This window comes from Equus asinus, chromosome 12 (assembly GCF_041296235.1).
Source record: "Equus asinus isolate D_3611 breed Donkey chromosome 12, EquAss-T2T_v2, whole genome shotgun sequence".
In the NCBI taxonomy this organism is placed as follows: Eukaryota; Metazoa; Chordata; class Mammalia; order Perissodactyla; family Equidae; genus Equus; species Equus asinus.
The window spans coordinates 47,853,982-47,876,487 of NC_091801.1; the positions used below are offsets into that span (position 1 = coordinate 47,853,982).

The 22,506-nt window shown below is 33.7% G+C and overlaps 1 protein-coding gene across 11 annotated transcripts in view; it reads left to right on the plus strand.

Moving 5' to 3' along the window:
* Positions 1-22,506, plus strand: part of VPS13B (vacuolar protein sorting 13 homolog B) — a 781,052-nt gene that overhangs the window by 442,045 nt on the left and 316,501 nt on the right. For 9 of the 11 annotated variants that reach the window (XM_044743903.2, XM_044743908.2, XM_044743907.2 and 6 more), the window contains 5 exons: positions 2,920-3,091; positions 3,624-3,738; positions 6,060-6,201; positions 9,379-9,787; positions 19,860-19,971. In XM_044743903.2, coding sequence (XP_044599838.2) covers positions 2,920-3,091; positions 3,624-3,738; positions 6,060-6,201; positions 9,379-9,787; positions 19,860-19,971 — 950 coding nt within the window. Of the gene's footprint in view, positions 1-2,919; positions 3,092-3,623; positions 3,739-5,442; positions 5,510-6,059; positions 6,202-9,378; positions 9,788-19,859; positions 19,972-22,506 lie in introns of those variants that run through there. The other 2 variants (XM_044743909.2, XR_011493286.1) reach the window with 2 other exon arrangements.

Sequence of the window (22,506 nt, forward strand, 5' to 3'; positions counted from 1 at the left end):
TTTTCCCGCCCTTGTACTGAAATAGTGAGAGTAAAGGTAGTGGAAACCGCAGCAGGCCACTTGTTACTGTTGACTTAAGTACAAACAGTGGTGGAAGTGTTTAGCCCTTTGGGAAGTTTTGTGATTGGACAAGAACGCTGGAGTTATTTTGATAAGGGAGAGTAGCAATGTGGCCAAAACTGTGATCATCCCTGAGCTCTGAAGCAGGCCAAGGATGAAGGGCTGAAGTGTTTGCTCTGCCAGATGAACAAAGATAAATTCAGCTAGGAAAATAAACTCAATATTTTGGTCAATTTGCAACAAAATAGCGAAAGAATTGAATTGTATATTTTAGAACTTGGCATAAAGAGGTATGGGAAAATAGTTCAGCATCTCCAATTCTGGCTTGATTTTTGCTATAGCTTTGGAAATAGAGCAGAAAATTAATGTACAAACATATTTAACAACACCACACCAAATGTTGTAAACCTAAAATGAAACTTGAAACTGCATGAAGAAGGAGAGCAAAATGTTTTCTCAGGAGTGCTTACTTAAGACTAAATTTGAAGCCACAGTTTTCTTAGCATTCCTACTGAATATAGCTAATAGTGTTAAAAATTGAAGTCTCATTGATTTGAGTTGCTGTTTTCTCTGCAGGTTTCATTCTTAGGATTATGTTGTCCTTCCCACTGTTGGAGGGAGAATTTAATTTATAAATGCTTCTGCCCAAGAACCTATTCATAAAGAAAGGCACACTTACTATATTATGTTGTCTTTTATTGAATTTTACTTCGTAAAATGCATCCTTTTCTGGGATTAGTTTGTGCTTTTCATTAGATGTTGTATTACTTTAGACAGCTAACCAAAAACCTGGAATTTTTATAGCTTCACAAATTCTAGGAATTTCAATTATAGCAGATTTAGGACCACTTATTTTGGAGAAGCATTTATGTGAAAACATCACAGGCAGTGAGCTTGTGATGTAGTTTGCTTGATGTAATTAGAACAAGGAAGAACTGTACTATCTTCAGGTTTAAGTGTATAATTTTCTGTTGCAGTCAATCACAGGACACTATTGCTTTGCTGTGCTTAGTACCTAAGAATTTCAACAATAAATACTTGCCTTGTTTTGTGAAAATCTTCCCTGTTTGTTCTCCTTCTGAGGATTCAAGGAAATTAAATTTTCTTCTGATTGAAAGATGTAAAACTGAGGTCAAGGTAAAAACTTAATATAGGAACTGAATGTACCTATTCAAGTATATTCAGTCTAGATAACATGTCTGTGGTAATCAGAGCAGGGTTTTTTATTTTGTTTTGTAGGAGGCTGTACTTATGTTGCCTGCTTTTAGGTGCCAGGCTCATGAATAGGCTAAGAGATTAGTGGCTTCTACTCTGAGAAACTATCCATACAAAATGGTATAGTGACCATGTTGTATTGTTTTCTATTAAATTTTAAGGGATGTTTTGTTCTGACTGTTGACTGCTGGTCATGATGCCTTAGCATAGAAGAAGTTAGCAGTTAGAAATTGAGAATATATGGCAAAGGAAAATGTGTTGAAGTTAGATGACAAAATGAGAAAGGCAAAAGGTAATAAGACACCAAATTCTGTAAGAACGTTAGTGTACAATTTCTAAGTAGTGGTTCACCTTGATGGTGATAATTATACCTACTATTTATGAATTATTTATCATGTGTAACCACTTTGCATTCTTATTCTTATTTAATCTTAACAGCTCTTAAGAGATAAACATCATTATGATAATCATTTTAGAGGAAAAAACAAACGCTGAGAGCTTAAGTCACTTGGCTAGTGTCTGAAGTCTTTAACCTGGTACATCTTGCTACCCGCCAGACTAAGCTTAAGTACATATAATTTATGTTTAAATACATATACACATCTTTTAAAGAAATAAGCATGCTGTAGTTAATTTGGTCAGTTCTCAGGGAATGGGTTTAGGCTTCCAAGATTTTTGGGAGTCTTAAATAGATAGCAAAGTTTGGCATTTTAAAATCCCAAATACTTGGTAGCTAATCCTAGAAGTGCAGAATACATGAGTGAGTGATCACTATCTCTGGCACCATCTCTTCCTGCCTTTGAGACTAAAGCTATTCCACTCCAAATCAGGATTTATTTTTCCCCAGGCCACTAAAAGCCCTGAAAAGGTAAAAAAACAACCCAACAAATCTTTTACAGAAAGTTTATTAGTACCAAATTTAGGACCTTGTACATATCCAGAATTCAGTAGGGATTTGTTGAATTGAATAGGCTCATGCTCTGTACCTCTAATTAAGAGACTTTTAACCTCACAAATAACTTTAAAAATCTATTGTCAAATCTACTAATTTTTAATGTCTTTATATTAAAATATATGAGGCATGATGAATTTTTTGCTATTTCTTCAACCATGCTAATTATGCTAATCACTTTTCTATGGTTATTATACATTCATACGTAAATACTCTACAGAAGTAGACAAACTTTTCTGTAAATGGCAGGGTGGTAAATATTTTAGGCTTTGTGAACCGTAGCATCTCTATAGGCACTACTCAACCCTGCGAAATAGCAGCCACAGACAAAATAATGGACATGGCTGTGATCTAGTAAAACTTTATTTCCAAAAATGGAGCCGCATTTGGCCCTTGGCTATAGTTTGCAGACCCTACTCTAGAAGGAAATACTCGTTGGTGTGACCCTAACTTGTTCTGGATCTTATGTACTTTCAGAGGAAATTGAGATGGCACGTATGTTGTAACCATAAAAACCATTTGTTTAGTATATGTTTATATTATTAGAAGTATGTATTAGCATAAACATTTATATGATTAGCATGTATAATATAGAGAAGCTATAAGTAATAATTGCAGATTTTAAATTATAATTTTTTATTTGTTTTTCTTTAAGTTACAAAGTGTTGTATTGTTGTTTTTTCTCAACCCAGGGAGATTCTGTACAAGCAGGTGATGATTCACCATTCTCAGATTCTGTTACCTTGGAACAAACTACAAGTAACATTGGCGGATCCAGTGGACGTGTTAGTCTGTGGATGCAGTGGGTGCTCCCCAAAATTACTATAAAGCTCTTTGCTCCAGATCCTGAAAATAAAGGCACAGGTACAGGATGACTTGTCTTCTCTACTGAAAAGATAAAAATATTAAAGACTATTTTTAGAACATATAGTAGACTTAGTTTTATTTATCATTGTCATTTAAATTAAGTAAACATTAGATCTAATTCAAGTGATTTCTCTTGGCAATACCAGCATGTTACACGTAATACCTAAATTTTGTCTTGTTTGTATTAAAATTCATTCCAAAAGCCATGAGCTAATTTCTTCACTGGTCATATTGATGCATTATATCATTGTCACTAAAAGTACTGCAGAGTTTGTTGACTATCAGATATAGCATTTCACATATTAACTAGAATTTCCCCTGTCTTGAAATAGGTATCCTATCTTAATTGTGAGGCCCATATTGATATCAATTTTGCTTATTCTTGTAGAATCTTATGTGGTTAATGAATAGAAAGTCTCAGTCCCTTTGTAGATGTCAAGGATATATATGCCAACATGAAATGTAAAATGGAAAGTTTTAATATTGATTGTAGGCCCTATGTTGGTATTAATGTTGCTTCTTCTTGCAGAGCTTTGTATGATCAGTGAACTAGAAGATCTCAGTGCATCCATAGATGTCCAGGATGTGTATACCAAAGTGAAATGTAAAGTAGAAAGTTTCAATATTGATCACTATAGAAGCAGGTAAATAATAATTAATATGGGAAAAGCTATATTTTCTTTGAACAAAGCCTATATAAGAATTTTTATATTTTAATTTGATTAATTATTTTTAAAAAATACTATACTTATTCCCAGAGTTCTTAACAGATAAATTGATTAATTCTATTTGGTATACATTTATATATGGAATATAATGCTTTGTTTTATAAGGTGGCAAATCTGTTCATAAATATCCACGATGCCATATTAAATGATAATCAGCTACTTTTACTAATCATCTCCCACAATTTGTTACAAACGTTGTATATTTGCTAAGATGCCTGGAACACGGTTGATGGCTTTGGTTTTTGTTGTAGGCTCGCCATCTACTCCCTATGCCAGTATAACATAGGTTGAAATGGAGCAACATCTCTGTCTCTTTGCACTTTGCAGACTTTCTTATCTCACAGATGATTGATATATGTGTGGTGAATGTTCCTAGAACCGTATTTTTTCATCTCTAATAAATTTCTATCAAAAGTATGATTATAAGCAAATGTGATTTGTTTATAACAACAAGTAATGGTAGTAAAAAAGTAAAGTTTTAGATATTTTTACAAAGCTATATAGCAATTTTGTCATTAATTTTTCCCAAATAAAAACACAAATACTTTTTGGGTTTTTTGCTTTATAATACTACCTTGGAGTTTTTTTAATTGAAATATAATTCACATACCGTAAAACTCACACATACTTTTTAAAAATTGTTTTTTAAATGGCATCATATTTTTAACTTCATACTATTTTGGCATAGAAAGAGCCTTAAAGTTCACTTCTTTCTGGATTCATAATATTCATTCAACAATTATTTATTGAGTGCCAGCGGATGCACGTATGTATCTGTACCTTTAGTGATGCATTATATACCCTAAAAACAGTCTTTTTTTATTTAAAAAAGGCTTCTAATTCTACATTAAAAACATTTGAATTTTTATCCTTTATTGCATATATCATATTGCTTGTGTCAGTAACTATCAAATCTGTCACAGCCAAAAAATTGTCATAATCGTGAAGTTCAAAATATTTTGCTGCATATATATTAAGACCTATTGTAATAGTCTTATCTTACCAAGCATATGATAATTGATTTTGTTGTATTAACAGTGGACCATTAATTGATTTTTGATAATGGAATGTTTAGCTCTTTAGTTTGTTTTGAATGGTATATGTCTATATTCAAAATGATCCTTGCAAGTGATATATGAATATTACATTGTAGATGAACTAATTTCTTGATGATGTGAATATTACAATCTGTGTTCTAGATCATCAGTGACTTTACTGTTAAGTTTATGTAAGTTTTAAATATTGGATAATTATTTATTCATTCATTTAATCAAAATATTTATTGAGTATTATGTGCCAAGCACTACACTAAGCCCTGGGGATATAGTGTTTAACAGAAATAGACATAAATTGTGCCCTTGTGGACCTCATAGTCTCATGGGTAAGACAGAATTAAACAAAAAGTTAAATATACAATTTACCATTAAGACAAACACTTCCATGCAGAACTACCAGGGTTTAGTGCTAATGTAAATGGTTCCATTGATTGCATTGTCAGATGCATGTTTTAGTTTAGTGTGGTGTTGTTTACATCATAACTATTTGAAATAGTTTTATATGCTCAATTTTTTAATTCAGAAAAATTGAAGAGAACAGATAAGGTGAACTTATGTTTTCCAGGCCAGGGGAAGGTTGGCAGTCAGGACATTTTGAAGGAGTATTTCTACAGTGCAAGGAAAAACCTGTGGTGAGATTCATTTAGTAATTATGCTTTTTGGAAATATAAACTGTTTATTTTTGTTCTTTCATGCAATAGGACTAATGGTTACAAGAATTAGAGCTCATAATAAATTCTTTTTGACTTATACTTCCAAAATTACTTAATAAAATAAAACTATTTATTTCTTTAAGCTGCTTGTGTTTTGTAACCATTTTCCTACATAGTAATTAAATACATGTTTCAAAAAGGCAAAGGTAGGATTTCTTTTGTTATTATACTTTATCATTAATGTATTATGTTGACTTTTTAGCAGTTTTTCCATTCATAAGTGAGTTCATGTGGGTTGTCCTTTATCATAAACTAGTGTAGTCATTTTACACTGAAAGCAATTATTTTTTGTTTACTTCCATTAACAATGCTTTTGCAGAAGATATTCCCAACAGAGGCCATACCTGCAGTGGCTCAAACCTAAACCTATGCAAACTTGAGCAAAATTAAAACTATCTAGAGTTTTTTGCTTATGGCTTTTATTGCTTTTTGTCTTTTCACCTTCTTTGCTCCTGTCCATCACCTCAAGCCTTGGGGAAGAGTGTTGGTCTCTGGGGCAATGTGGAGGTGTCTTCCTTTCCTGTACTGACAAGCTGAACAGACGCACCTTGTTGGTTCGACCCATCAGCAAGCAGGACCCTTTCAGTAATTGCTCTGGCTTCTTTCCTTCTGTAAGAAATCATTTTTAAATTATGCTACAGAACTCCCATTAACAAGAACCCAGAGACGGAATTGAACTATCCATAGAGTCAACTCTTGATTTTCATATTCCTCTGTATCATCCACTTTGTAAATGAACTATAATGAATTTTTAAATTATAGACTGGTTTTCCACTGTAGTCTAATTTGTTTCTGGGTTACTTGCGTATGCTATTTGTCACTCTGGTTTTGTGAACACAAACTAATTTTACCGTCAGCATAAGAAAATCAAAGTACGACGTTAAATATAACGTTTTTAAATTGTGCGTGTATTGAATGATCAAGAGTTGACCATACTGCTTTTGTCATTCCTTTTATGAATCTTACTTAGATTGCCTTTTTTTTTTCTATTCCATTTCCTTCTAACAACTAATTCAAAGTATCTTATTTGGTGCCCTCTTGAATCTAGACAAGGCTGTACATCTGTCATTGAGTGGATACAAGATGAGCACTACTACTGTACAGCAGTGGCTTTTAGAAGTTTAGAGCTTTGTTTTTTCTAATGGTACAATATATCTGAACGCGTTATTAAGCTAATTCTTTTAAGTGACATTCTTAAAGTCAATAAAAATGCATGTAATTTTAAAATATCAAGGACATGTCACAACAGTAATAGCGATTCTCTTAATTTATTAAATCATTGCAAACATTATTAGATATTTTCTCAGCATGTGTGAACTATTATTTATCTATTCTTTTTTGTAGCTCAAAAGGAATTTGAGACATATATCTCTAGCATTATAAAAATTACCCAATTATTTTAAATAATTGTGTTCCTAGATTTAATGTTTATTATAGTATTTGCATAGCAAGTGCTAGTTTCTGATTTGATTTCTGAATTTTTTCTAGCCTTGTCTGGAAAAAGATGTCTCTAAATGTGGCTTTTATGTCAGTGGAAGTTCTGTTTAGACTTATTTTCTTCTCTTTGAATGTTCATTAGTGTCCATGAGAAACATTCTCAATTTTAACATTATTTGTGAAAAACCCCAAAATTATTATTGCTTTTTAAAATTTTTCTTCAGCAATTTTTCTACATTTTTTTGTTTTATTAACATTTCTTTTATTATCAGCTTTTTTCTAACTCTTTATTTTAAATAGTACAAAAGATTCTTTATTACCTCATAAAAAGTAATATTTATATTATCTAAACTCCAGCTGGTATTCATTCATTTCACTTCTTTCCCCTTATATTAAGGGAGTGAGGGATGAACAAACAAACTTTCTCTCATGGGAGTTTACCTTTCAGGAGTACCAACATTCAATATATTTAAAAATATTTTTTCCAAATCAAAACATTTATACATTGAAACCCCGTTTATACTACTTCCGGCATTCAAGTGTTACCATTAATGAAGATTTGAGTTGGGTTATTTAGATTAGTGATTGATTCCACTCCCTTCCCCAAAGTCCAGTTTGCGCACCTAGAGACAGACAGTGTTGCAGCAACGTGGTGATAAGACTGGGAGCACTTTTTCTTGCTTTACCATGTTTCCTTTTGTGTTGAGTGTAGAAAGCAAAGTGAAAGGGAAATCAGATGAGAGGCAGTGAGAAAGTTGGAAACAATAAAATACATTCTGAAGGCAGGATAATTATATGAAAAATGATTATATTGCACATCTATTTAATGCCTACTTTCCAAGTTTTTTTTTAACGGTCAGAAAGTTAACTTTTTAAAAAAGAACAAATGCGAAGGTAAATTTTATCTTAGCTTTCTTCATTGTAAAGTTCAGATTAAAAACAAAATGAACAGTGATAGCTGAATGGCATACTTTTTTCTTCCCACCATGTCATTGGGCAATAGGCAATAACATAAGAGGAAGAAAATGGAAGCAAAAGAGGTTTACTAGTAATGGGACAGTGTAGGCTCAGACCCCTTGCTGCTTTGCCACCTCTCACTTTTTGCCTGTTTATGTGACTATATTTCCTTCTTTTTTTTCCCTCAGTTCACTTCCTTTTTTTTTTTTTAATTTTATTTTTTTTCCTTTTTCTCCCCAAAGCCCCCTGGTACATAGTTGTTTATTCTTCGTTGTGGGTCCTTCCAGTTGTGGCATGTGGGATGCTGCCTCAGCATGGCTTGATGAGCAGTGCCATGTCCGCGCCCAGGATTCGAACCAACGAAACACTGGGCCGCCTGCAGCGGCGCGGGCGAACTTAACCGCTCGGCCACGGGGCCAGCCCCAGTTCACTTCCTTTCTTAATATCATTCTTTGAACCCTAATAACTAAAAAACTTTATCAGGCCTTGGGAAGAGGGGTTGGGAATGTGGAGTATAACAACTTTAAGTTTGTGTTGAGTAATTTGCAAAATAGAATTTTATGCACATAAAATTGGTTCTGGAAAACTTTTTTCAAAAGCTATCCTTTTCATGTGTTGAGCAATAAAAAGTATGCATTTTAATTTAATCTTACAAGTATACTGTCTTACCATAATTTGTTTATACTGTGCAATTGGGGTATGAGAGTTAATTAAACAAGTTTTGTCAGAAATATTGAAATTACAATGATACAGTTTTTAGTCTTAATCAGATGTTGTGTGTATATTAATCAAGCATTAAATCCAAGGAATGTGATTTTTAGGAGACTTGATAATTATGATAGCCACTGAAAATAGGAAAGTTCTGAAAGTCACGTTTTATTTTTATGTCATGTTACCGTTTCCAAGAAACATGCATTAAATAGTTCAGTTATCAAAGTATGGTATCAATGAGGCTCTTTTTATGGGCTTCACAAATGAAAATACGTAACACGGTTATTTCAATTTCACCTGCTTAAGCAACTCTCTGTGACCCATATTATGACAGCATATTGGTACTCTTAATGGAAAATTATGAAAAATGAAAAGATGAAATCTAACGATGATCTGTTCCTAATTCTGAGTTTTGCAGAAAAGGTAGATCATAGAAACAGGCACAGAGAGGTTAATTACCTCTCTCAGGATCTAGAACTCAGGATTCCTCACTTACAGTTTAGTCATTCTAACAGTCTTAGAAGCTTTTGCCCCATCTGCAGAATTCATCAGTAATGTAGTCATTAAGAGGTGTAGATATAATAAAAGGTTATACTACCAACTGAAATCATTTCTGCTTTCAAATAGTTGTTTTTTTCTTTTTTTAATGAAATGTTTATTGTCATTTCCTTTTTCTGGAACAGACAACTGCAAAACTCCTAGATGGCGCTCATCAGCAGCATGGATTTCTCTCTTTGACATATACAAAAGCCGTAACAAAAAATGTCCGCCACAAGTTAATATCAAGAAATGAACGAAGAAGTTTTCATAAGTTATCTGAAGGTTTAATGGATGGTTCCCCTCATTTTCTTCATGAAATTCTTCTTTCAGCACAAGCTTTTGATATTGTCCTTTGTTTTCCTTTACTTAATGCCATTGCAAGTATATTTCAAGCAAAACTACCAAGGACCCAAAAGGAGAAAACAAAATCTCCTGGTCAGCCCATGAGGACCCATACACTGACTTCACGCAATTTACCCTTGATTTATATCAACACAAGCATAATCAGAATTTTTGTTCCAAAAACAGAAGAAATGCAGCCAAGTATTGAAGGTATTGTCTTCATAATTTTTTTGGTCTGATTTTAAGTAACTTTCTTCTAGAGATCTTAGTTTTCTTTCTTTCTCCTTTTTTTTTTTTTTTTTTTACTATGATAGCTGGTTGTAGTTTCAGTTTCATGTGTTTTAGGAAGAGCAAATATGTTGTAGTCATTCTACAACTAAATCTTTAGTAGTTATGTCAGAATATTGGGTATGTTTCTGACTCAGTTACTAGAGTAAGAAATATGAGATTTTTTTCTTCAGGGTTTTTGCTAATAAACCTTATTCTTTCTGTCTTTTGTTTTATTAAACTCATATGTTGGGTTCTGTATACCTAAGGTAATTAAAAATTAGTTTAAAAAATTAGTCTATACATCAAGGCTCCTGTGGCTTCTTCCAGGCTTTTCAGTGTCCTCTGAAATTATTCTAGGTTTTAAAATGAGGCAAATTGATAATACCACTGCCTCCATCTACAAGAGTGACTTTTAAAATTTTACTTTTCCATATGCTATAAAAAAATGAAGAACTTTAAGAATTTTGAGGGGCCGGCCCGGTGGCACAGTGGTTAAGTTCACTCATTCCGCTTCTCGGCAGCCCGAGGCTCGCCGGTTTGGATCCTGGCTGCAGACATGGCACCACTTGGGACACCATGCTGTGGTAGGTGTCCCACATATAAAGTAGAGGAAGATGGGCACGGATGTTAGCTAAGGGCCAGGCTTCCACAGCAAACAAGAGGAGGACTGGCAGTAGTTAGCTCAGGGCTAATCTTCCTCAATAAATAAAAATAAAGCAGAGGCTTACTCTGTTAAAAAAAAAGAAAAAAAGAATTTTAAGTGAGGTTATAGCAGAGTAGTTAATGATATAGACTTTGGAGTTACGCAGACCTAAGTTCAAATCCCAGCTTTACCAGTTATGAACTGTGAAATCTTGAGCAAGTTAATCTAAGTTTTTATGTATAAATCGATAATAGTAGTAACTAACTTGGTAGTAGGCCTTACTGATAGCTTACTTTCAAGTGATGACTACCTGAAGACTATGTGCGTGGTGCCAGTCCCCTAGTAAGCTCTCAGCAAATGGAGGTCTTACCAGGAGAAGGTTGTGCCCTTTCTTTTCAAGTAGAATTTCTGGAAGTCTCACATTTCACTACTGCTTAACACCTCACTGGCCAAAACTTAGTAAGAGAGGCTGAGTAACAATGTTTACCTATGTGGTAGTGGACCCAGCTAATAAATTAGTGCCTGTGAATTTGAGAGAGAAGAGAGAATGGATATTTGAGGGATAGATGATTATGACTGACTCATGAAAACAGCATAACTTTTTTCTTTTAGTTATGATGTGGAGGAAGAAGACGTTGAATGGTCAGTGATGGTAAATAACAAAAGAAAAGCACCTGGTTCTATTCTCTTTCTTCTCAGTCTAGTCTGTCTCTTGTTCTGTCTCCCATAGACAGATGATCTTGATTAGGGAAGGTATTCTGTTTAATATTATCAATAATTAAGCTTTATTCAAAGTAATGGTTCTCTTTTTTAACATTTCTTTAAATAATAAATTTTTGTAGAGTTTTGTAGTCCTTAGTTACCAAGATGTCTAGAGATAAATTCAGTGTGTTATACTTATGAATTCTCAATACAAACCAGTTCCTGTTCTTTTCATTCTAATTTTTGCTAGAGACTGTCATAAAATTGATTACTTTGAGATGCGAAATTAGTATTCTCTGCATATGCTATATTCTGACAGCACTGCACAGTTGTTTTCATCTGTTCAGATAGTTTGTGGAAACACATGAATGGTAGAGAATAAAGAGTTAGTCTTTATCGAGCAATTACAAGTGACATGAGAGACAAACCACTAACCAGAAAAGAGGCTACATATTCATTGCAGAGCCAATGAACTTTATGCTTTTTCCTTATTATCCTTTATTATATAAATATCTAATATTTAGGTAATATGACATATTAAAGTTACATAGGGTAAAAAAAGAAACCTACATTTTTATGCAATATAGTTCTCTGTGAACCAGTTTGAGAGTCAACATTTTCTCATAACCATAAGAGAAGAGGAACAGACGCATAAGGTCACTGAGATTTTCAAACCATCTTTTTGATCTTCCAGCTGAGAATAGGGGGAAAACACTATGGAAACAGAAGCAGTTTGGCTTTATTATGGAAAGTTTTTTATGTTGGGAAAAGAATTAGGGTAGTACATCACATTTGAAAAGCATCATATTGTGTTATCTGTAACTTTTTCCATTAAAATTACAGATATTTTGTATCTAGAAAAAAATAAGAATAAACAAAAGCTTATGATATCTATATTTTAAAAATTCTGTTTTTTAACAAAGATATTTTCCATAAACATCTCTCTGGTTGGAATAAAAGCATTCATTTTCCTAACTAGAGTGAGTTCCTGTAATTTCATTAAAATAAGATATGTTAGTAAGCTTTTGTGATTTCCTGAAAATTCCTTGTAGCATATATTTTATGTTCTCCATTCCATAATTTTCTAATTATTTTCATTTGATTGTAAATAATTGCTAAGGCCAAAATTTCATTGAAACATAAGAAACAAAGTGATATTGGAAGTGAGAGGTTAGGGTGAGGTGGAGGAAAATACAGGGAGAATGCTCTATGAAAAGACAGGGAAAGATCTTGCAGACAGATCAGAAAGTAAAGCAACATCTCTGATTGTGCTTTTGTAGTAATATGGAAGTGTTCAGGAATTACAAATGATCCTCAAATTATATGACTTAATTGTCTTTAGACAGTAATTGTTTAACCCTAAGTTGAGTCCTTTTTTCTTTAATATCCCCTCTACTGTTTTAGTTTAAGGTTACACACCTTAAATTTCACACCATGAAATATCAATATTGGTCACAAATACAAGTAAAAAGAAAACAACAAATATATATGCTTCATCTCCCACTTATTAAGTTTTAAAGTTGGGTCTACAATATAAAGCAATATCAGTATGTTGCTTTCCCTACATGAGCCAGTCAGCTCTGACTTTTCAATAGGTATACAGTAGTGTTTATACTGGCAAATCTTCCTGAATCAGACATAGCTGTTCCTCAATGTAGGTATTTGATGTGCATTCAAAATTTGCTCATTTATACTACAATATTTTATCTATTTGATATGCAGAATACTTCTGATGTCTTTGACTAGTATTTTTTAGTAGAGGGGACATTTTTACAGTGAAGTATTCTTTCATTTTTTAAATTAATTAATTTATTTTATATTGGGGTGATATTGGTTTATAACATTATATAAATTTCAGGTGTACATCAATGTTTTGACTTTTGTGTAGGCTATATCATGTTCACCACCAAAAGTCTAGTTACCATCCGCCCCTTTACCCCTTTCACCCTCCTCCCACCCTCTTCCCCTGCGGTAACCACCAATCTGATCTCTGTATCTTTGTGTGTGTTTCTGTTGTTTTTTTATCTTCCAGATGAGTGAGATCATATTGTATTTGGCTTTCTCCATCTGACTTATTTTGCTTAGCATGATACCCTCAAGTTAAATCTGTGTTGTCCCAGATGGCAAGGTTTTATCTTTTTTTATAGCTGAGTAGTGTTCCATTGTGTATATACCACATCTTCTTTACCTATTCATCTAGCAAGGGCACTTAGGTTGTTTCCAAGTCTTGGCTATTGTGGATAGTGATGCAATGAACATAGGAGTGTATATATTGTTTCAAATTAGTGTTTGTGTATTCTTCGGTTAAATACCCAGAAGTGAAACAGCTGGATCATATGGTAGTTCTATTTTTAATTTTTAGGAATCTCCATACTGTTTTCCATAGTGACTGCACTGATTTACATTCCCACCAGCAGTGTGTGAGAGTTCCCTTTTTTCTGCATTGTCTCCAACAAAAGACCCCAAATAACCAAAGCAATCTTAGAAAAAAGAAGGCGGCTAGTGGCATCACATTTCCTGATTTCAAAATAATACTGTAAAGCTGTAGTAATCAAAACAGCATGGCTACTGGCATAAAAACAGACATACAGAATAAAGCCCAGAAATAAACCCACACATTTATGGACAGCTAATCATCGACAAAGGAGCCAGGAACATACCATGGGAAAAGTCTCTTCAGTAAATGGTGCTGGGAAAACTCCTCTTTCATTTTAGTTAGATTTTCATTGCAGAACTCCTTTGAATGAAATTCTTGAGATTAGCCATATGTGTGAGAAAAACTTATGTGACTAACTTATTTTCACAATCCGTGTCAGTGTCGTAGCCCTTAGGTGGCATCACTAGAAGGATGTTATTTATGGTGTTAAATGTGTCCTTTAAGGCAGAATTTGCCTATAAAATGTACAATGTCTCAAACACTGAATTGAAAGTCTTTTTCCCCCATTATTTTTATTGTGGTAAAATATATATAACAAATATATATTTTTTTAACCATTTTTAAATGTACATTAATAGCAGAGACTACATTTACAATGTTGTGCAACCATCATCACTATCTATTTCTAAACGTTTCCATCATCCCAAACAGAAACTCCATACCCATTGAGCAATAACTCCCCCTAGTTCTTGGTAACCTCTAATCTACTTTCTGTCTTTATGAATTTGTCTTTTCTAGATATTTCATATAAGTGAGTCATACAATATTTGTCCCATTGTATGTGGTTTATTTCTCTTAGCATAATGTTTTCAGGATCCATCCATGTTGTAGCACATATCAGAACTGCATTCCTTTTTATGGCTAAATAATATTCCATTGTATGGATGTACCACATTTTGTTTATCCATTCATCTGTCAGACATTTGGATTGTGTCTACCTTTGGATTGGCTATTATGAGTAATGCTGCTATGAACACTAGCATATAAGTGTCTATTCAAGCTCATTTTCAGTTCTTTTGGGTATATACTTAGGAGTAGTAGTGTTGGGTCATATGATAATTCTATGTGTAGAATTCTGTTTGTGAGGAACCATCAATCTGCTTGTAAGCCATTTTGCCTAGGGCAGGATTTGTGGTATTTTCTGAACAACACTAATGTGCAGGCATTATTCAATGAGAAGAGCAGTGGTACCACCTGTACCCTGAGTACCTGAGCACCTCTGTAATGAGGTCAGAGGTTCATTGGTTAACTCTAGTTTTATTTGTCTATCATACTCAGCAGTGGCTTATTGAAACAGGTTCCGTGCTTCATTGATTTGTGTACATGTCAGCAGGAGTAAGAATCTGGCTATTGGAGAAAAGGGAAAGAAAAAAACCACTTTATTTCTTCTGTGTGTGTGTGTGTGTTGGTTTGTTTGTTTATTGTTTTTGGCTTATTGTATTATACACAAAGCACATAGTTTTGTTGATGTTGTTTTAAACTTCCCATTTGGCTGCTATAACTAGGAAGATCCCCAATTGATTATAATTGCAAAAATATTTCCGGCCGTTTGCTATCTTTTTTTTTTTCTTTTGCTGAGGAAGTTTAGCCCTGAGCTAACATCCATTGCCAATCTTCCTCTTTTTTTTTTTTTTTTTGCTTGAGGAAGATTAGCCCTGAGCTAACATCTGTGCCAGTCTTCCTTCAGTTTATATGTGGTTTGCTGCCACAGCATTGCTGACAAGTGGTGTAGGTCCAAGCCGGGGATCTGAACCCATGAACCTGGGCTGCCAAAGTGAAGTGCACCAAACTTAACCACTATGCCATGGGGCCAGCCCCTTGCTATCTTATTTTTAAAGCTGTTTTTCCCCCCTTTTTTGGTGGTGGTTGTGATGGGATTTTTAAGGTATAATTCCAAAATTCAATTGCCTGAGTACTTCCTAAGTAGATCACCTTGAATGCAAGCATATGGGATGGGGAGATATTGTTATAGCCATCTGTGGAAAATACAGTTTGCCACATTTCTATTAATTTTAATCCTTTGCTTATATGAACACTTTTGCCATAAACCCCTTTTTAGTCGTATTTCTCCTGACTTGGGTGATTATATGTATAGAATAAATTCCTGGCATAAGGACTGCTAGATCAAAGGTCATGTAGCTTTCAAATATTAGGGGATGTCTAATTGCACTTTTAAATGGCTGCACCAGTTTATACTGATTCCTCACTCTCATCCTAACAGAAGTTTATCAAACTTTTTGGTCTTTTGTCTATCTCATAATGAAAAGTGCACTCTTTTTAAGGAGCTGCTCGTCTTTTTCTTATCAATTAATAAGAGCTCTTTGGGTATTAAGCCTTTTGTCTTACCTACATTGTGTTGCATACATCTTTTCATTTTGTTTTTTTGCCCTCTGCCTGTGTGTGTCAGTCAGTCTATGTCTATTTTTATATCTACATGTATATATCTTTACTTATACCTATACTTTGATATCTATATGTCTATCTGAGATGTTATGAATTGCCAGAATGTGTGCTTGTCCATAAAATACAAAGATGCATGCTAAAAATTCAAAAGTTTTGGCACATTATATTGTGTTAGATTTTTTTTTTCTTTTTTTTTTCAAGATTTTATTTTTTCCTTTTTCTCCCCAAAGCCCTACGGTACATAGTTGTATATTCTTTGTTGTGGGTCCCTCTAGTTGTGGCATGTGGGACGCCACCCCAGCGTGGCCTAATGAGCAGTGCCATGTCCGCGCCCAGGGTTTGAACCAACGAAACCCTGGGCCGCCTGCAGCAGAGCGCGCGAACTTAACCACTCGGCCACGGGGCCAGCCCCTATTGTGTTAGATTTTTTTAACACTTGATCTTTGATCATTGCTACTCTTAATTGAAATGATCATAATTCACCTATGAAAAATTATTTTTGGCAGTAAAATTCATATAACATAAAATTCACCATTTTAACCATTTCAACGTATAGACAAATTTTTAAATGTATATTTTATATAGAAGATTAAATGTTGCCATTTAATACATTTTAAAATATATAATATGATTAAATAAGAAAAACGTAATTGAAGGAGCAATTCCATTAGAAATAAATATGATTACTTAAATGACTCCAGTAAGATTTAGTAAGAGTCAAAACCATAGTATTCATTTTACTCCAGTAAGACTGTACAAAGTTTACTTGAGTGATATTTTTATCAGATTAAACTGAAAATATATTTTTAAGTTGTCTTAATGAGTATGATAGCATGGCTAAATGTTGCTATGTCTTACTTCTCAGAATAAACTGTATTATAAAATAACTCCAAACAATTTGTGCCTGTAGGTCAGAGATGATTGGAAAACTAGATGCAACTGTATTTCCCATCAATATATGTAACAGTCATTAGATTACACATTTATGAACCTTCTTCCTGTCTTCAACTGCAAATATGGCAACAAATAATAAAACCTTTTGTTAATAGCTTTATGTAGGACTGTGTCTACAGTTACAGCTTTGTGAAAGTAGAAGATTGCACAGTGGCAAGTTCAAATAACCTGAGACTTTAGATATTTTACTATATTGAGTTATTATTGAGAATCTTAAAGGAAAGGAAAGTTGAAGTCTCCAAAACACTTTTATTTCATGTTGGATTTAAGAAAACTTTGTTATAAGCAACAATCTTACATTATCTGACAATTGTTGCATGAAAATTCTGTTCTTTATTTAAGTTTTTGGTTACTTATATAAGCTTATAATTTCAAAGTTGCTTATAGTCTTTTCATTTTCAATACAGCACCCTCTTGCCCTCCCCCAAAAATAAAATCGTTCAGACTTATATTTCATGTTACATTAAATGTAAAAGTTTTTAATAGTTCTTGTGTAAAATTTAGTTAATAACAATAAGAAAAATATATTTGACATTCTAATATTTTATTTAAAGAAGTGTCCTGAAAGTCTGGTTTTCAACTTGAATATTGTTTGCGTTATGTGCAATTATTATCAAGATTCTGAATCTACAGGTGTTTTACTTCTAGCTTAAGCTATTTATTTCAGAATAGAGGACTGTTTTTTAGATTTGCTTCTAGAATGAGTAGTTCCTCGTGAGGCTTAATTTTTTTAAATACAGTTAAAGCAAAGAAGGAAGGCATTCATTTTCGTGTTGAAAATGCTTCTTAGAGGGAACATTTCCTCATATGGTCCAACTATTAAATGCAGGTGAAATAAACCAAAAAAGGAAGCTTGTTTTTTTCCAACCATAAAGTAACTGAAGAAATGACTCAAGGCACTTTCTTGTATAAATACATATTTTTGTTACTTTTTCTTATATCTCAAAGATACGTTTTGATAAGCTGAATACTTTCTATAATAAAATTGATTATTTTAATTTAGTTTGTAAATGATCTACATTAAGTGATTTTTTTAAAATTATAACTTCGTAGTCAGTGTAATCTAGTGAGAACATTTTTGGCTCTAGCAGAAACAGAATTCTGTTCTTGGATCTGGCTTTGTATGTAACACCAAGTATGTCATTTTTCTTCCATATGTACCTCATTTACTGTAGTGTTTCTATTATATTTCAGACTTTCATATGGTGGGTAGTATCTGTAGCCTGGAAGGACACTTAGCAAGTACACTAATTGCACTTTTGTGGTATGGTCTATTCTCCAGGCTTACTATTTATTGATTTAATTGATGCCTGCTGCTTAATCAGAGGTTTTACCCACATGGAACTATTTGATAAGCTTGGCATAAAATGCAAGATCTGTGAAATGTAAACAATGTTCATAGTATAAGGACCTATAATCAAGCCAGACCTCTAGTCATTTGAAAATAGTGCAGCTGCATAAGAAGTAGTTTTCTATTTGATCTTTTTTTGCTGTGGACATTTAAAAGTACTGTCTTTATTGTGGCATCCACTTGCTAATATTTACTATGATAGCTCATCTCTTTTTCCCCCTTTTGCTGTCCTTCCTCCCCCAGCCCCCTGCCCTTTTCCACTCCCTTTATGTACGTCTTACTCTGGTTCCTTCTTCTCCTCACTGAATATCTTTCTTTTTGCTTTTTCTGATTTTGTTAATTCTGACTTTCTTTTTTAGACTAATCTAAGTCAGACCATACTGAGTGTACTGCTGAAGCAGCTGGAAATAATCTCTTAGCTTTTGCATTCTTTGGGCACCACAGTTTGGGAAATATGGATTGTGTGCCTTTGTAGGCATGTTCTGTTCAGGATATTCCTGAGGTCTTGCAGCCAGTCCTTTTCTGTTCCATTTGTGGCAGATAATAGTTCCTTGAGAGAAATTATGAGTTTTAGTATATGTTTTCTTTAAAATCCCGAAAGTTGTACATTGTTTACAATTTTAAAACAATTTTAAACAGCTACTACCGTAGAATCATCTATTGTAGGAGAGAGAGTAAAATTTAATATATATTAATGGAGCTATCAAGAACCCCAGTCCATTCTAAACAGTCCTTAGAAAAGACATTGAACTAGCCAGTGACTTATAGAAAAATTATTGAACTTTATAAGATGAGCGTTATGGTAAAATATTGTTTTATTTAGTACAGAGAATTAGAATTGATTGATGTAACTTTTTACCTTCTATTCTTTTCTGAGATTGCTTACCTTAGTTTTAGATTGCATTAGGAGGTAGAACTTTTACACAGGTGTGAAATTAGTATTTCTCAAGCAATTTCATGGTAGAAATTATTAAATTATTGTAGGCATTATATTTGTTTTGGATTTTCTGACAAGTTACAGCTTATACTCCTATCCTGTGTGTGTGTGTGTGTGTGTGTGTGTTGTATTTAGTTATTATTAATCCTGTAAATTTAAGTGGCTTTGAGAATTTGTTGCTGACTTTGTGGTATCCTTTAATATGTATATATAGGCAGCAGTGCAGTGTTAAAAACTCAGGGCTGAAAATCACTTGAGAGAAAGATGCAGCAGTAAAGCATTATGAAATTAGATAAACATACCACTTCAGTACTACTTACATATGTTTAATATTAGATATTTTAACGTTCGGGGGGAGTTATTTTTATTGCCATTTTAATTGTGTATAAGAAAAAACTACTTAATGGGATATAAAGGAAATAGTTAAGAAAATCATCAAATATATTTATTTTAAACAATTTTTTCCTTCTCCCCATTTATTAGTCTTATCTTTATGTCTTTACCGCATTACTCAAAGATCTCCTTGTGCATGAAGTTACACACAGATCCACTGTATACCTCATAAATCTATTTCTTTTGTTACAGTTAATCAGGCAGCAAAAGAAGACACCATGGTTTTGAAGATTGGCTCTGTTGCTATGGCTCCCCAGGCTGACAATCCCCTCGGCAGATCTGTCCTCAGGAAAGATATTTACCAGTAAGTTTATTTTCTTAAGCTCAATCTTGCAACAATTTCATCCTGCAAAGAAGTACACTGATCAATAAAACTTGCTTAATGTGGCCTGTAGAAATAGTTTTCATTCGGAATCTTTTGATATTTAAAACCAGGTTTTTCTGATTTTCTTCAGTTGTGGGTTTTTAAATTCATTCAGACAAATCAAGTATTTCTGTGAAGTGTTGATGAATAACAGAATGTAAGTAACAAGTCACCATAAAACTGAAGAAGCACAGTTTGGAAAATTTTAGCAGACTTTAAATTTGACCAAATCTCTAATCACGTAAGAAAATGAGGTTCTCTCTAGCACTACCATATCCTACTATATTCGTGTTCTAGCAAATTGAAGCATTTTCTTAATTTAACTATAAGCTGTTATTTGAAATGTAGAACTGTGCATGTCATGTGGATCAAAGCTGTAAAGAAAAGCAAAACTTCTAAGTAGAAATTTCACAGTAAACACTTTCTGTGAAAATGCCACGCTCTGGATTTTGTCACCAAGTATTTGCAAACCACACCAAGCATACATGGACAACTGGACTGGTGAACATATGTAATCAACATGATAAAAATACTATATCATTCATACTGAAGTTGGCACTGCTGCCAGACAAAAAAGTACAGTTGCAAATAAACCAAGTGAGAAAAGTCGCAAAAATACAGATGAACAAGTGTCTTATTCTTTGTGCTAGTCTGTTTTTCAGATGTCGTAGGCTCACTCTTTTAAAAAATAAATTCCTACTGTTCTCTAATAGATGTTACTGCTAGGAAGAGATTATGATTTTTTTAATGCATTTACCACCTAGAGGGTGACAGCTATTTTTACTTTAAGTGGACCTGGGGATTTTATTTTTTCAAATTTTTCTGATATTTGAGTTTATATTTTTTCCTGTGAATTATATATCATACTCTTTCTTATATTAATTTTTTTGGTAGCTTATAGTATTTATCCCTTAAATAAGTTTTTATTTTGCTAGCTTATGTAAAATCTTAGATTGCAGAAGTGTAGGAGGCTTTAGGAATTATGTAATCCAACTTCCTTATTTTTAGATTAGGAAACTGAAGATCTAAAAGAGTAGTTGTCTCTAATCAAATAAAGATAGAGCCAGAATTCAGATCTTCTGATTCCCTCAGTATCCAGGGAAAAGATTACAGTAGAATCCTTTCTGGATGAAAATAATTTAATTTTCTAACATTTGGAAATTCTTTCAGGTATATTTATCTTTTCTTTTCACTTCAGAAATAGTGGTCCTCAAAGAGGGTGCTCTTTCACTTTTGGTGAAAGAAATATGTTTCATATTAAAAAAGCCTATCACCATCAATAAAGTGAACCACTGAGACTTCTTTTCCTCCTCTGTCCTTTCCACTCTCTGCCTCTTCAGCAGTCATTTGTGGAGTTGTGGCTCTCATATTCCTGCTGGCATTGCTTCCTTCCCTGCTCCCTTCCTGAACTTTTTTTCTCAGTCTCTCTTCTTATTTACTTTCCCTGTTTTCTTTGTAACTAGTTTTTCCTTCCCTTTCTGTGTCTTCTTTCATTCTTTACCTATTTTCTATGTTTTTCTTTACTTTTTACCTTCTTTCCCTATTTTATTTCCTTCTCTAACTACTTTGTTTGATTTATTTTATAGAATATAGAAATATAATGCCAAAAAGTAAATTAAGTGTAAAGAAAAGCATGTATTTTGTCTATAGATCTTCAGTGTCTCACATCCTGCCTTACACAAAACACATAAAAATATGAACACAAAAAGTATATAAGAAGTACTGTGTGTTTATAGAATAAATGTCTTGTCTTTTTTTTTTTTTTTTCAAGATTTTTATTTTTTTCCTTTTTCTCCCCAAAGCACCCTGGTACGTAGTTGTATATTCTTCGTTGTTGGACCTTCCATTTGTGGCATGTGGGATGCCACCTCAGCGTGGCCCAACGAGCAGTGCCATGTCCACGCCCAGGATTCGAACCAATGAAACACTGGGCTGCCTGCAGCGGAGCGCGTGAACTTAACCGCTCGGCCACGGGGCCAGCCTTTTCTTTTTTTAACTGACAACACCAAGGCACACAGAATTTTTACATGTTTTGCCAAAAGCATATACTTAACTAATGGCAGAGCATTTCCAAATCTGTTTCTTATTAATTCCTTTCAGAGTTCTTTTTAAATTCATTTTTCTAATTTCCCCCTGGTTATGCAGTTTAGTCATTTCGCTGTCCTGCTCCCTTTCCATGTTTTGTTTTGTTGGGTTTTTTTTGAGGAAGATTAGCCCTGAGCTACTATCTATGCCCATCTTCCTCTACTTTTTATATGTGGGATGCCTGCTCAGCATGGCCTGATAAGCAGTGTGTGGATCTGCACCCGGGATCTGAACTGGTGAACCCCCAGCCACCAAAGCAGAGCGCACGAACTTAACTGCTGTGCCACCAGGTCGGCCCCCCTTTCCATATGTTTTACTTCCTCTTTCTTTTAGTCTGCTCTTTGTGTTTCTTCTCTGTTGGTTTTTCTAGCTTCTTCTACCTTCTTCTTC